Below are 16,159 nucleotides of genomic sequence, written 5' to 3' on the forward strand. Positions count from 1 at the left end.
TTGTTTCCATGACGATTGATAGAATAGTTCGTGGACTTCCCACCTCCAGTTGCACTGAGTCTATTTTATCGTCCAAAACATGTTGATATAGATTATAGAAGAATAAGATTTGAGAAAAGTGAGGTGAATTTTTAAACTTCTACTTACGAGAGGCAGCATTTGACAAGACACACCGAAAACAAAATGTCTCGACAAAAAGACAGTAAATCGAGGGGAGAAAAGGGGGCGAGTAGAGGTGGTGGCGGGGCACAATCCGTGTCTATCCCAGCTGTCAGTAATGATATCATACCTGGGCGAATGACAGTAGCAGATTGGAATAAAATTTCCGGTGTTGAAGATGACGATGAGTTTGTTTCACAAATTGTTGAGGAAATTTTAGATATTACAATGGACAAATGCTATGATAAATATGTGTGGAAGCAGGCAAGTAAATCTATTGTTGATAATAGTCTCTTTCTAATTGCATATTCAGAATTCGTAAAATGACAAAGCTTGGTTGGAATTTTTGTGTTTGAAAACAGCTTAATCACTTTTGTATGTTGTTTATCTAATTGGGATGAATAAAACTATTTCTCATTCCATACTCTTGATTCTGAGCTGCAAAAAAAGGCTCTCAGGAATTTACTATAGGACAAAAGCAACAAATGAACAAAACAAACAATTTTACAAATAATTGGAATATTTACACAGAAAATGAAAGTTGTATTCCACTTACTTTATGCATGGTTAGCTAACAGTTGTAATATGCCAATTTATAAAATTTAAACTTTCAAATTAAGGTGTTACCATACACTGTGTTCAAAGCCAAAGATGATCTTCTAGATATCATTGAATGGAGATTTCTCAGTCATGATGTTGGTGAACTTGATGTCAAAGTAAATCATGGATGGGCTGAAGATAATGTAAGTGTAGTTCATCTTATTTTATTTTGCATTTACGAATATGTAATTTCTTTACTGCTTTGAGTTATCAATGAAAAATTGTGTATTAGGTATTTTTATGTTTATTTATTCTTTTGTATTTAACTGGTGATATTGATGGTTTTACCAAATTGTTCTGTTATTTTGAGACAAAATTTCAAGAACTCACCAAACATATTACAAAAATGGGAGTCACAAACTACTTTTTATTTTCCTATTCTGTTTGTCGGAAATTTTTAAATTTATAATATTGAATGTGTTAATTCCTTTTGCTGAATTTACTTCTCTTTGTCTGTTTAACATTTAGTATTATTCTTTTTTTCATAGGAACCAGAGCCAGGAATTATAGACTCGTGGGCACAAGGATCTGTGCCAATTATTTTCACAAAATCTCCTGAATTTGAAATGCCACCTTTGTTAGAAGAAATATTGGAAAAACCAGGTTTTAATATTATATATTAATTTAGGCATCTTTCGGTATTTTTTGATCTTTCATCACGAGGATTGCTACTCATACTTACGCAATTTTTTGAGTAAGTTTTACATATCACGGTGAACTTATTTTTCATAATATTAATACCTTCTACATCCTCTATAATTTGTTTATTACTACTATTTTCATTTAAAGATGAAGAAGTTCGAACACTTGATGATACTGGAACTGAAACAATATCACTAGGAACAGGACTCAGTACTCATGAAACAGAAAAAGAAACAAAGCCAGTTATTGAAGAAAAAGGTTTGTAAATCCTACTCTCAGCATTCCATCATTTAAATCATTTAAAAAGTGTATAGTTATCAAGTTGAAATTAAATGAACTACGCAGGACATCTTGGAAACATTTCAATTCCTTGACGGAAATTTTGATTTTATATTAATATTTGGGTGCTCCCGAAGTATGCGAACCAAGATGGCGAACATCAGAACATAACATGGGTAACAGGTTAGGGTTAGGCGATAATTTTTTTCCAATTTTCCTTATTTTAGTCCTATTATCAGTTGGAAGACTAGCCAAGAGCCTCCCGTAGTATTTATACCTAAAATTATGGCCTAACCCTAACCTAGTACACATATTACATTCTGATGTCCGCCATCTTGGTTCGCATACTTCGGGAGCCCCAATATTTGTTTATTATAGAAATGAAATTGACCTTGGCTCTTGGATAATTATACTGGATGTTAGTACACTGCAGGGTGTTACAGGTTCAGATTTTTAAAGTATTGAATTAAATGTGAAAAAGGGCATTGTATGATTGTTGGAAAATCTAATTGATTGCTAAAAGCATCCATCAATGATGAATATTTGATTACTTCTTTGATAGTAGACCAATCTTTACTGTAATTTTTTTGTAGAAAAAGAGGTTGAGAAACCAGTAGAAAAACCTGTTAAAAAGAAATTCACATACAAGGTAATGTAATAAAAATAAATGGACTATTTTTACCAGTTATCAGATAACAATGAGCATGGTCAATACGTAAGATGATCTCGAATTGATTGGTCCCAATGGCGACAAATGTAATCATGTAAGATTATATTTCCAAAACTAAGGATAAAATATGACAAGTGGATTTGAGTATATAGCATATCACTACTTATTTAACATGTGAGGCAGATGTAACTGGAAATTGCAATATCCCAATTGCATGATCATACTGGTTGTTGCAGATGTGTAGTAGAATTTTTCCTTGTTTTGTATCATTATCATATTTTTGCATAAATAAAAGCCAGATATGTGATTGTATTGTTTCAAAAAACCAATGATAAAACTTATCTTCTTATCATTGGTCTGTGGCAAAAATATATTTTACTTTTGTATATAAACACTATAAATTAATTCATGCTATTTTTTTGTTCAGAAACATGTTGGTAGATTACCTTCTGCTCATCTTGGAGAGATGGAAAGGACTTTGGAGCAGAGTGAAAGTGACTTATTTGCAAGGGAATTATCGGATCTTGATTTACCCAAAGAACGTAAGTAGTTATTTATGCTGTTAAGATCTATAGAGGAAACCTGAAATTTATGATTAAATCAAATAGTAATGTATCGACGTAAACAATCGAATAAATAGCAGGTGGTTCCACACGTTTTAGATATGAAAAATCGTTCCGAATCGAGTTTGTGGTATTTTCGAAAACAATTATCCATATATTCCTTTTAAAATATATACCGGTAATAAAAATCTTGAATAATCCACTAAGAATTGATTTTTTTCAGCCGGCGCACATCTATCTCCGTCTCAAAAATCATTACTCAAACTGCAAGCAGGTCGTCCACCTGGTAATAAAGAAGTTACATTCGATGAGAAAGGAAATGTTGTGGCTGTTATGAGACTAGACACAAAAAGTCTTCCAACCCATAAGGTACTAATAAAAAATACATTTACTAAAGTTACTATTTACATTAATGAATGTTTTGTGGTAAAACTAACTAGTTTGTACAGAACATAGACAAGCTTCATAAGTTTATTTCAGCCCTATAATCAGCATAACTGAAGATTGTACTACTCAGTCACGTCTTTGCATGTACGAATCCCGAAGGGAATGAGTATATGCATCAGGTTTTCTTGGTCGTCACAGCTTCTTCCATCATCCAAGTTCCATACATTTGGAGCTATTGACTGATTAGCTGTTTTAATGTCTGACCCAGAATAGTAACCAGTCAAGAGTGGTTTAACTTATGATTAAGCTGTGTTTTTGGTCATCCTTGCTATTCGGAGATACAGTATTTTGAATTTCTATGTTGAAGCTTTAAAATAATTTGTGACATTTTGTTTACAGGTGAGAGTTAACTACAGCATTATAGATCCAGAGGCTGAAGCAGCAGCACAAAGACTTGAAGCAATGCGAACAGGAAAGCTCAGATCACTAGCGAAGATTCAATGGAAACCTAGAGCAAGAAGAACAAGACTTTCACCAAGGTAATAATGTCTGTTCTGTTATAATTTCATTACCAAGGAAAACCAGTGGGGAAATGACATTCATATAAAGCATAAATAAATGTGGATATAGATATATTTTCAATAGATCCTCCAAAAAAAACATTTGCTTATTCAAATTTCTGTGGTATGATTCCCTCATTTGGGGGTGTAGGCATAATTTATGCAGCTGTACTGGGTAAATTATGCCTTGCACCAAAAACATTAATTCATTACCAATTAATTTACTTATATTTTTCATACCAGTCGAGTGCCAATGGAAGAAAAACAAACAGTAGAAGAACAACCTAAAAACTTACTTCCTGCTCCTCCTTCTCCACGAAGAAATATACCGACAGGTGAGATTATTATTTGTATCACAACCACAAGACGATTAGCTGGAATCTTCAAGAAACTGTACCAAGATTTAAATTCCTCTGAAATAATTAATTCTCTGTCGCATGCAATTTAATTAGAATAAGAATTTAATCAAGTTTCTAGATCAGCATTTAATACTCAGTAGTAGGTAATTAGCAGAAATTGATTACCAAATCAGAAATTGAACCTTGAAATATGCAAATTTCTCAACATTATTGATTTAAATTCAAATTCATAAATCACAACGCATAATCCACATAATTCAGTCAAAATTTTGCTTATAATTACAGGGAAAACACGAATGACAGCACAAAGCACACAAAGAAGTTTTGCTCACAGTCGTCACCAACCAGCATTTAGAAGAAAAGATGAAGATCCAAATGTTGAACCTCTACCCCCTTCGTTAATTGAAAGTATCGATGCCTCACCAGGAGTAGTGATTACGGAGGGTGACCAAACCAAAAAGGGGGCGGAATCACGCACCCTGGGACCACTACGACAAGCACCGGTTCTACGGGATGATGGAACTATTATAGGAAACGTGATGATCACTACGAAAGGTGGCAGAACTTTAAGACTGCTTGGTGCTGCTTCTGGTCCACCATCTAGCAGTGGAAAAAGCGATATCGGAATTCGTCCTCTATTGAGTCCTTCACATGTTTTGAGTCGCCACACACCCCATGTCACTTCCCCATTTTCTGTAACCCAACCAATTCCTCCTCTAAGCTCAAATTCTGTAACCAGTTCATAATTTTTTAAGGGCTAGTTCTTTATGTTTTGCTCTTGTTAACAAGTATTATATTGAACCACTGTATTCAAAAGTTGCGTATATACATTTGATAAAACTCAGTTGTAAATTGTGCCAGGACCGGTGGGTGTGGTCAGGTCATCAGAGAACACCAAACTTCTATGAATAATAGGGTTTTAAACTTATGTTAACATGTAACACAAAGATGAGACCACATTATTAGGGCTTAAAATATGATGCAGTATTAATTTATACATGCATACCTAAACAACATTTAATATTTGGGTGTTCTTTTAATCAGCATTTTTTTAAATGTAGCACTAAATTGGTAACGTTCTGCGATTTGACCTCTCACTCAACTTAAACATTCTTAATCCTAGTAAAGAGTATGCATACAAGCAATATTTATAATAACATTCAGATTCAGCTTCTAATAGTCGCATCTTTGAACTTGAAAAACTGAAATGTGCATTTGAAAGTGGCAATGTACTCTTGACGGTACTCCCGGTATCTCAATTTGAAAACCACAGATTTTACTGTTTCGCTGTTGTTGAAACATATTTGCATACAAATTCGATATAAATAAATAATTTTAGAACTTTATTACGATACCAAAGCTGCACTTGCACAAAGGGATGTGAAAAATACATATAATAAGCCAAACATTTGAGACACTACTATAGCAAAGTATTTCAGATATAAAAAAAAATACACAAACTTGAAAGCAGACAATTTAAAAAAAAAACTTCATTCATTTCAAAACTTAGAAGAACAACTAGAATTTGATTTATGATCTGGTTTGTTTCAGAACAAAGGGTTGTTATCTAAAATATGGAAGGTTAATAATATACTATAAATATTAGAGTCTAATGTAACGTTTATGTGTATGAAGTTTATCCCACTGTCAAACATGCCTGGCATTTGTTTACAGTTAAAAATACTGAACAAAATTTATCCCCCTTTAATACATCTTTCAAATTAAATAACACAGTGAAGTGATAATGACACAATGTAGGGTTAAATAGGTAAATGCACAAAGTGGAATTAAGCAGGCTTAGAAGCAAAATAGGTAAACATTGCTAATATAACATCAAAAATTATATATAAATATATCGGTCTGTAAATCTTCCTCGTCAGAAGACACAAATTCCAATGAGGAAATTTCGAAGTAGATACAGACTCCAGTCGATACAATACACCATTAAAAAACTTTATTATAAGTAAATTGTATGAGTTCACTTAATATGTGCACTTCACTCATTAGAAATTACAACGGAGTAGGTGTTTGGGTTGAAATAAATGAAGACCGACTAGAAATCTAAACACACAAAATATATTACAAGAAACCAGATAATGGCATCAATTCATAAATAAAAGCATAAGAACTGAAATACAGTAACTTTTATAGCAGTAACGCACGTCCTGTATTTACTATATTCAAAGTGAGGATACAAAATTTTGTGTGCGTGGATAGTTTTGTGGCTTTATCACTGATTTTGACAAAATTGATGACTACAAAAAGAATGAGTGTAAGGTCTGAAATAGCCATCCTGTACCGAATTAATTGACTAAATATTTGCAGTGAAAAACAATTATTTACGGTAGGTTTATAGGAAAATCATGAAAAACAGAATACAGATACAAAATCTTCCTGATAATGGCTAATTTTGGTGAAAATTTTCTAATGGAAGTGTGTTAGTAATATGAACATAAACCATGTTTAAAAAAGTTGTAAAATTACTAGAACTTCATAAAAGAAGTATAGTTTTGACAAATAGATATTAGGATCCAAGATACTAATTTGTGGTGGTCAAATACATGTGCTTATAACGCAGTGAATAAGAAACTACAAATTTTTAGGCATCTTCTTCTTCATTGTCTTTCTTCTCTTTTTCTTTTTGCAAATATTCAAGATTTCCAATTACAAGTTCGCTGCAAAAAATTAGTTTAAAATAAGGAAATTACAATAAATAATACATAATGGGCGATAAAGAATGATCATTAAAATTTGGATTTTCAATAACAGAATTTTGAAACACTGAATCATACAAATAGATATGAAAACAGTCCATCATGTTGCACACCTTGAAAAATGGCCAAGTAAGACAGCCAGCCAATAGGGCAAACTTTTTCATGGTTGCTTGATGGAAGAAAATGGCTTATCTAATTCCAATGTAATTCATCGAAACTTACAATATTTCTGTGGCTGATGTCGAACTAGCATTTATTGTTAATTATCACAGACTCAAAATACCAAATTTTCTTGAACAACAATACAATAAAATATATCACACCAATTACATGTACATAACTACACACTATGCTACAAGAAAACCAACCTACCTTTTCAAGGTGAAGATGTTCATTCAAGTTCAAGAACTGCCAGCATTATTCTGGAATAACACACATGCAACACAACAAAACACATCATGCAGGTTATTCAAAAATGTAAAAAAATTCAAATTGGCAAATTATAATAAAACCCAATATTATTAACAAGGATAACACCAAAAACAATACAAATTGCAAGACAATGTTCAGGATTTCATAGATATTTTGGCAAATTATACGACTTTGTGTACAAATGATGAATTTTGTGTATAGTGACTTTGAATACAAAACAATTGTTTTCATATAAACTTTGCTATACACTATTTTAGTAAACAACCAACAGAAATTGGTCTGTCTGGATATGATAAGAACATATGAATAATAGTTTTTTATTGTACTGCATTTGACAGACCATAAGGCACACTTTAAATATTTTAATTTTTACAATGTATAAAAAAGAGTGTCCCAAAATAAATAAAACCCACAAAATTGGTAATCAAATTAATGGGTTTCATTTATTTTGGGACACCCTGTATATATATTGTAGTGCTTTATGCTCCATTGCCTACACTACAGTACCGGTTTTGTTTTATAGCCTGGTGTTCTTTATGTGTGGATTGAATCCCTATCTGGGCAATTTATTGATGGTGCGCTGTATGATCTGTGAAATACGGTAGGTATTTTCCAATTCTAAATAAGGGTTTGTACAGGCCGATACTGACATACAGAAAAACACTATTTTTGAAAGGACTAAAATCTCCCAATTGCCTACCCTGGGTCAGAATAGGGAATAGGGAGAAAATAAAAATTATAGATCAATTAGACGAGAAATTGTAATTATTGTAATTTGGTGAATGTGATAATATAGTATTTATGGTGCATGTGCAATTTTTCAAAGTGTTTGTGCCTTGTGGTCATTTACCTTTGTATAACCACTGTATCGACCACGTTCTACCATCAGAAACCACCTGATCGAGTTTTGGATGAAGAAACTCTTAACAAATCAAACATTATGATGCACTATTGCTATTTTTATTTTTATTCATAGCTCGTATTGAACAATGCTTTGCCTGTTCATATACACAAAGCTAGAGCCGCAAAAAACCAGGATTATGGGCGACGATTATGCATGAAAAGATTGCTTAACTGAGAAAGCAATATTACGAAATGACAAAGATCACACATAGTAGTTTTTTAAACTCATATAAAAAGGAGGATTTTTATGGATGAAATTACGGAAATTTCAACGCAAAGTAATTGCTGCTGCTGCAATACACCCCATCAAGGAAATTTACACTTCAATTTACCCTCACATTAATTCCATAATCCAGTTTTACCAAGGATTTTATGCCAATGCAATTTATTTTTAGGTTAGAACAGGTAAGTTAACACAGTTAAATGTAACACAGTTAAACAAGAACTTAGGTAAACCCAACAGTCAACACACACTTGTGTTATCCACAAACAAACCAATAGCAAATGTAAAAAGAATAGGTCTCACCTGTAGTTGATTTCACCATCACCATCCTTATCAAGGAGTTCTAAGAGTTGTTTCATTTCATCTTGCGTCAGCATAATACCAGCTTGCTATGATGTAATTAATATATAATTTTTCAATAGTTATTCAAAGTACTTTAATAAATGTAGTCTGCTGTTAATCACTCACAAAGTGATAATACAGGGGTGTGCAACATTTTTTTTGTCAGCGGCCATATAACCAACTTCAGACATCTAGCTAGGCCACACATAAAATTAAGCAGGAAAGGCAAGAGAATGCGATTATCGCTTAGTCTTACAGTAATAAATGCACCGAGCAATGCGGTGAAAAAAGACGATAGCAAGAAAACATTACATATTTTTATCCATGTGAGTGCTTTTTCAAACATAAACTGTCGGATCAGGTTTTTATGCTTGATGGGAAAAAATGTAAATTAGTGTCACATGGGCCGTTGCACACCCCTGGGATAAAAGATTTACCGGTAACTGTCAATTAAATTTGATTTTTTATTCAGTGAAGGTAAATAGGTATTATCTGTTGTTATGTTTGCATGAAGGTTGGCATCGCGAGTGGGTTGAATCATTGTATGTCCTAACCTCAGCTTCTCCTAGATTTAAGAAACTCAAAGGCCTCGGAAAACCTGTAATATTACAGTTTTTTCAATTCTGACAAATGATAAGACTAGACGAAGTGATAAATGACGAATAAAAAAATAAAAGTAAATTCCGGTGGACATTCATGACTTATCAAATGAGCTTCTGTTTTATTTCCAGAGGTGCACTGTAACTTTGTTTTAAACTGATTTTTATAAACCAAAAAAAATTTTCACATAAAATAGTCAAAGAATCAGAACATTAAAACATTCTTACTTCAACTCCTCTCTGTAATTCTTCTCTGGTGATGCTCATACTACTGTCTTCATCAAAAGAATTGAAAAAATCAACAAGTCTCATGTTGTTTTCTTCAACATATTTGCGAATCTTTGTCATTGGGTCGGGCTAAAGACAAGGTTGATTAGTGATATAAAAGTAATAAGCACATTATGTTTTGAGATGCTGGTGGACCGCTCTAAAGTTAGAAACATAGGATATACATATGGTATGTATCCGGGGGAGGGGTAAGACGATAACACATCTTGATCATATCGGAAACCACGACCTACCGTCCTGATACCAGTCCATGAGGGTATGGGATTAATTAACCAGTTATTTGTTTTTATGTGCATGGATCAGCGGCTGCATGCATGAACCACCCAACGGAGCCAGGAATAAAGTAATCCCCTGGCACATAACTATCCCCACATGGGATTTGAACCTATGAGCCCATGCAGGGTAATTAGAGGTGCGGTGGCAAGCAGATTCCTATGCTTAGCATGATCACACCGCCGGCCCATATGTTGCTGATTAGCACAGTTCATAGTTTTGAATATAGTGGGTGGTAGCCATGTGCAGGAGGATTGCTAAACACTTTACCACTACAGGGCGGTTGGCTTAACTACTAGTCGATTACACATCACAGCTTCCGCGTTCATTTAGGTCTATCCCATCGAAATAGAACAATTAACTGGTTAACTAATCTTATACAGACCTTGGCTGATAAACGAGCAAACGATTGTGGTTTCCCATTTAATTGATACCATTCGTATATAAAATAGAATAGGATTCACATATTTATCCCGGAGGAAAAAGAGTCGATAAGACGGCTCAATCATATGACAAACAACAGCCTCCTGTCTGGTTACTAGTCCGTATCTGGTATAGGATTAGCTAGCCAGTTAAATGTTTCAGATGCATGGACTTGATGGTGGAGAAATCCGTAACCTACCAGTAACCGTTGTGAGCCACCCTATGGCGGCGATGAGTCCAGCAATCCTCTCGCACAGGATTTGAACCTGCGAACCCACGTAGAGTAACGGGAGGTGGGTGGCAAGTTTATTCCTAATGCTTAGCCCAATGAGCCACAACAACGAGCATGGCGCGGCGGTGTGGCTCAACGGGCTAAGCGTTAGGAATACGCTCGCCACCGCACCTCTAATTACTCTGCATGGGTTCGCGGGTTCGAATCCCATGCAGGGATGGTTATGTGCGAGAGGATTGCTGGACTCCTCGCCGTCGTTGGGTGGTTCACGTAACCGCTGGTCGGTTACGGCTTCCTCCACCACCAAGTCCATGCTTCCGAAAACAAACAATATAACTAATCCCATACCCGACTTGGAATGGTAACCAGACGAGAGGCCGTGGTTCGCCATATGGATAAGCCGTCTTATCGGCTTTCCTCTCCCCCGGGATAAATATGTAAATCCTATCCTATCCTAAAATTATATTGAAGTTATTCTTACCCTAGCTTTTGGTTTCTTTTTCTCAGATTCAGCACCGCCATGGATGATTACTAATTTTGGTCTGTTTTCTTTGACTTCTTTTTCCAGATCTACAAAGTCTTTGTTCACCTGGGGAAAAATAGAACAAATATTGCATAATGGAATATTTCGATTGAAAATGAACCAAATGTAAAAATTTATTTGAATAAGTTACAACACATAACGAAAAATAAAGAGATTGTAATACCGACGGCGACAGCCCCGATATACTTATAATTTCAATGCTTCTAACTTCAGGTGCCACCATAAAATATATATCCTACCACAATATCAGTAAAACCCAAGTGTTCAATGGCAGATCCAGAGTTTTCTTTCAGTGCAGTCAATATACCAAATGCTCCAGCAGATTGCATCGGATTTTTCCCAATGTGGAGAATTCTCAATGTATCATTTACCAGCAATCCTGCAGAAGTTTTGTATGATTAAAAAATAATACTATAATCGTAATTAATAACTATATGAAATCTTAACAATAACTGAACAAAGAAATTGAAAGGGAAAATTAATAAGATGACGTAATCATATGGTGAATCATGGTCATTCATTCATTTTACAGTTAAAATCGCCATAGGATTAGGAATAACAACCATTTTTCTTCGACATATTGTAACTGTCAGTATAAAATATTATTATCACAAATAGGATATTATTTTCATAAGTAGGAGTATAGGAAAGCCGATAAGATGGTTTACTGATATGGCGAACCACATCCTCTTGTCTGTTTACTGGTGCATCGGAGTTTGGATATGGGATTAGTAAGTCAGTTATCTGTTTCAGATAGGTGAACTTGATGGTGGAGAAAGGCGTAACTGACCAGCGGTTAAGTAAACCACCCTTTGGTGACGAGGACTGTCAAGCAATCTTCTTGCACATAATTCAGGCCCATGGGATTCAAGCCCGCAAACACACACAGGGTATTTAAAAATACAATGGCAAGCATATTCTTAATGTTTATCACAATGCACCAACATGCTTATAATGGTCATGGTTAAAGAACTTTGTGATGCTTTTCTGTTTTAGATTTAATAAGAACTCTGTACTTGCTGGACAGGCAGATCAAGTCCATGTAATATCACTGAATGATATTCTCACACAAACCTTTTGCCAGAAGTATTGCACCCTCAGTAGAAATCCTGTTATTGCTAACATCCAATTCTTCCAAAACATTGTTTGTTTTCAGTGCTTCACCAAGCGTGGTGGCACCTTCCAATCCCATTCCATTCCATGAAATATTCACAGATTTTAAGAAGATGTTTGCCTGAAAAAAAAGATCATTTAAAAAAGAATGAACAAAGATACATAGGAAGCCTATCGTGAAGACAAACCACCACCTCAATTTGTAATTTACAGGTGAAACTTTTAATGAATTTCTTTTTAAAGCACACACACTCACTCAAAAACAAGATAAGAAGATTGATCTCCGAGCAAAATTAAGGGTGGCCGCTAAAATGCGTTACTGAGACTATAAAGAACTACAGAGTGGGATTGCCAGGTATGAGTAAACATGCCAGTGAATTTATTTGAACAATCTGGAATATTGGTTCCGTGAACTACCCTATGGCCGTGTCCAACAATCCTCCCGTACATATTTACCCCACACAAGATTCTAACCAGCAAACCCACACCTAAAGGTGCGTGGGAAACATATTCTTAGCACTTGGCATGATGCGCCACACCACCGAGCCAATATTATAAAATGTCCTAAAAGTACAAACATTTCAAAACTTACCCCAATTCCTTTAGCCATTGCAACAGCACCTCCTCTTCTGAAATAATTCCAACTCAAATTAATTTCTTTGATAGATGTGTTTTCTGCAATAGCTGGTCCAAGAATTTCCCCAGATGGCTCATCGAAATGATTTTCACTAAGATTCAGGAACTCGACTTTTTGCGTATTCTAAATCAACAAAAATATTAGCACTTAGATTAAATGGATCAGTAATTTGGAAGAATATCTTTCTTGTACCTCGAGTTTTATTTTTTTGATGGCCTTATAATAGGGCTGGCAAAGTAAGAATGGACTGATAAAATATGTAATGCAAAAAACTCAAATTGAAATCCAAAAGCATCCAAAAGCAAAAATTGATTCTTGTAGCACATTTGAACCCCTATGTTCATTTGTTATTACTGATCCTACATATCAAAAATTGCAGACTGTTTATCCTAATGTTAGACTCAATCACTATAATTCTTATATTCAATAATTCGACCAAATCTTATTTCTTACCGACATTAACAATTCGGCAATAGGTTCTGCCGCTTTGCTTGCGAATTCATTCCCAGATATGTTGACTCGATTAATGTTGTCATTCTTTTGCAACATTGCACAAATTGCTTTTGCTCCATCGTACCCGAGCTTGTTATCAGAAAGAATCTAGAATTGAAAAAATAAAAGAATGCAATATCCCCATATGTAATGATCAATTGTAGATTGATAGATTAACTAGATTTTCTAATTCCAGTGATGAAGAATATTAATCTGGAAGAAGTTGAAACCAACTAAAGAATCAAACTCATAGTGAGAACTTCTGTTATATAAGTTTCAGTACCAGGTAATAAAATGTAAAGATGAATTTATTTTTTTTACAAATTTAAATTTTAGTTATTATCCTAATCTCTATCTAAATTTTTTCCCCGGCAATTTGTTTCGAATATCCCGCATAAGTTACGCCCAGCCCTGCTCATAATTAAGCTTCTTTAATATCACACGAGTTCTTTAGATGTTGTTTAACCAAACAATCACAGAGAAAAAGTTGAAGCTCTGTGAGAAAACTTTTCTAAACATACCAGTTCCGTTATATAACAATTTTCTTCCAGCATATCAGCAATAGCTGCACCACCTTTTCCACTTAGCCAGTTGTCAGAGAGATCCAATTTCAAAATTCTTGTATTGGACTGCAACAAAGATTAACAGAATATATAACAGAAAAAAATACTTGTAAAACAGAATTCTAGTCAAAGAAATTAAAAAAATAATCTTAAAAAATTTGAAATAATTTAAACTATGTATGTCCTGCATGTTTTTATATACTTTATTCAGACTCATAAAAAAAATTAAACAAATAAAATTAATTTATTTTGTTCGAATATAAATATGAGTAATATCCTACCACAAGTGACACAGCAATAGCTTTTCCTCCTGCAGGACCAAGTCCATGATGTCTCATGATAAGTTCTGTATCTTGCATATGACGCAAGAAATAAGACACAGGGATAACACCAAATTGTTTACAGGCTTCTTTATAAGTTGTTTTTCCAGTTGTATCATACTCTTCACGATTCGCTGAATAAAATTTTGGAAAAAAACAATATATAGAATAAATATGTTATATATTATAAACACGGCCAAATATTTAATAAATATATCGAACTAAAAAGTTATTGGGAATGATTATGTGTGGTAGAAATCATCTAGGTTGATTGAAACAACAAATATAATATGTCTGAATTAGGATAGCAATACGAATATTATAGTTATGCTATGGTTTTATTCTTCCTTTTCAGTATTTTGCTTAAAAATTGGCACTGCGAGCAATTGTATAATACTGTGTGAAAATACTTTCCAGTATATAAATCTTTGATGATTTTAATGTATTGATGTATGAAATATAATACATTGATAATTTAATATAATAACTTCCTACTTTGATTCTGTTTTAGTTTTCCCATATATTGTTAAAACCTGCAAACTCTCTGAGCTGTCAATATAACAACTGGACATAGCCTAGTACTGCAGTATAGAAATGAACCTTCAATTTCTAGATCTGTGTCGTATCCGCCATCACTTGCAGCATCGTCATCTTTGTCATCACGTATCTCAACAGATCCTTGAGACGAACCACTGCGAGGACGAGCAAATTGTGTCGAATGTGCGCTGCTGATTCGACTTATTGTCTGAGAAACAAATTAATTGATAAATTTAACATATGCAAAACAACAGCAATGCATGCAAAGTGAACAAATTACCAGAAAAGTGAGAATTTTAGAAAACAAAGTTATATATCAGTATATTGGATATGATCTTAAACCCTAAAGCTGTAAAGAGAGTGCTGAAGATTGTATTGCTCATATATATTACTATCAGATAGGATAAAAAAAACTATAACTAACCTTTCGAGTTGGAGATACACTGCCTCTGCTTTGTGGTCTTGCGGTAGGTGACGCTCTGATATCGAGAAGATTATCTTCCTGATTTTCTATATTTTCTGGAGCGTTTTCATCTTTACCGTTAGTAATAACTTCCCCCGCCCCCTCTCCTGGTTCTGGACCAGGCTCGGGCATATTGGATATCAAACTTTATCTTGGATATTTACTTCTCGTGCAGCTTAACAACCGAAAAAAGTTTGAGAAGTGTAAAATGATTTGCAATCGCAGTAACTCCAAATTCCGAAACGATTCCACTCGAGCGCTTGGTGTTGCCACGACGATAGGGATATTGAACACGAGAGGGCAACAGAGGTGATAGATAGCTCTTGCATTTTTTATATTTATTTAGCGTGAAAGGAAATACGATGAAAACTTATTCATATGTCAAATATAGGTCTCGTGTGCAACAGAAGATACAAATATCCGTGAGAAAAATCTGCTGAAACCTATTTTTAGTTTATAAAAAATTATTATTGGAATTTCGCTTGATTTGTCCGCGATTGCAATGACAAGAATGACATGTTTCATATCATTGGCGGGTCTAAATATCATATATATGTTTGCAGGGGTTTTCACAACTGCTACTGTCAATTAATTAGACCTAGGTATACTTTACTTTCAATATCATTATATAGCTAAAATGATAGTAGGTGATGATGTTTTCCAGACGAACGTGGACGCAAACGTATTCAAAATAAAATATCATGAGCAAATAATAATAATAACAACGCACGTGTGCATAGATACAAAAATAAAAGAAACAACTTCACAGTGTTCCATCATACATGACAACGCTTTGCGATCCATATTCCAGAGGCAGCACTAGTTTTCCACAATCGCCAGAA

General features: G+C 34.2%; 2 protein-coding genes across 5 annotated transcripts; one reads left to right on the forward strand and one right to left on the reverse strand.

Annotated features, from left to right (window-relative positions):
- Positions 1-12: 12 nt before the first annotated feature.
- LOC120330709 (uncharacterized) lies at positions 13-5,063 on the forward strand. Its single transcript, XM_039397603.2, has 10 exons — positions 13-423; positions 780-902; positions 1,248-1,362; positions 1,549-1,659; positions 2,274-2,329; positions 2,778-2,892; positions 3,137-3,282; positions 3,700-3,839; positions 4,104-4,195; positions 4,505-5,063. The coding sequence occupies exons 1-10, from the start codon at positions 184-186 to the stop codon at positions 4,963-4,965; spliced, it is 1,599 nt and encodes a 532-aa protein (XP_039253537.2). The 5' UTR covers positions 13-183; the 3' UTR covers positions 4,966-5,063.
- A 484-nt stretch (positions 5,064-5,547) lies between these two features.
- On the reverse strand, positions 5,548-15,599 carry LOC120330708 (uncharacterized). 4 transcript variants are annotated; one of them, XR_005567873.2, is made up of 14 exons: positions 15,279-15,599; positions 14,918-15,062; positions 14,279-14,451; positions 13,956-14,063; positions 13,396-13,542; positions 12,898-13,065; positions 12,267-12,426; positions 11,432-11,571; positions 11,130-11,237; positions 9,661-9,789; positions 8,795-8,880; positions 8,216-8,287; positions 7,306-7,355; positions 6,824-6,894 (listed from the first exon to the last, which is right to left on the reverse strand). XR_005567873.2 is itself a non-coding variant. In XM_039397602.2 (13 exons), exons 1-12 carry the CDS (start codon positions 15,447-15,449, stop codon positions 7,325-7,327), a joined length of 1,566 nt encoding a protein of 521 aa, XP_039253536.1. In that variant the 5' UTR covers positions 15,450-15,599; the 3' UTR covers positions 5,548-6,894; positions 7,306-7,324. The 4 variants fall into 4 exon arrangements, 3 of the variants coding, with proteins under 3 accessions (XP_039253536.1, XP_039253534.1, XP_039253533.1); XM_039397602.2 differs by lacking the exon at positions 8,216-8,287 and having other exon boundaries at positions 5,548-6,894; XM_039397600.2 differs by lacking the exon at positions 7,306-7,355 and having other exon boundaries at positions 5,548-6,894.
- Between the last annotated feature and the right edge of the window lie 560 nt (positions 15,600-16,159).

This window comes from Styela clava, chromosome 6, assembly GCF_964204865.1.
Source record: "Styela clava chromosome 6, kaStyClav1.hap1.2, whole genome shotgun sequence".
Taxonomy (NCBI): domain Eukaryota; kingdom Metazoa; phylum Chordata; class Ascidiacea; order Stolidobranchia; family Styelidae; genus Styela; species Styela clava.

What these genes read in the sequence shown, in the direction of transcription:
- LOC120330708 (XM_039397599.2), bottom strand. Translation starts at nt 15,449, where the DNA reads ATGCCCGAGCCTGGTCCAGAACCAGGAGAGGGGGCGGGGGAAGTTATT. An exon ending in CACAGATCTAGAAATTGAAG is followed by an intron (nt 14,452 to 14,917) that starts GTTCATTTCTAT and finishes AATTTTATTCAG; the next exon opens with CGAATCGTGAAGAGTATGAT. An exon ending in AAAAGAAACCAAAAGCTAGG is followed by an intron (nt 9,790 to 11,129) that starts GTAAGAATAACT and finishes CCTTGTCTTTAG; the next exon opens with CCCGACCCAATGACAAAGAT.
- LOC120330709 (XM_039397603.2), top strand. Translation starts at nt 184, where the DNA reads ATGTCTCGACAAAAAGACAGTAAATCGAGGGGAGAAAAGGGGGCGAGT. An exon ending in AGAAATATTGGAAAAACCAG is followed by an intron (nt 1,363 to 1,548) that starts GTTTTAATATTA and finishes TTTCATTTAAAG; the next exon opens with ATGAAGAAGTTCGAACACTT. An exon ending in TCTTGATTTACCCAAAGAAC is followed by an intron (nt 2,893 to 3,136) that starts GTAAGTAGTTAT and finishes GATTTTTTTCAG; the next exon opens with CCGGCGCACATCTATCTCCG.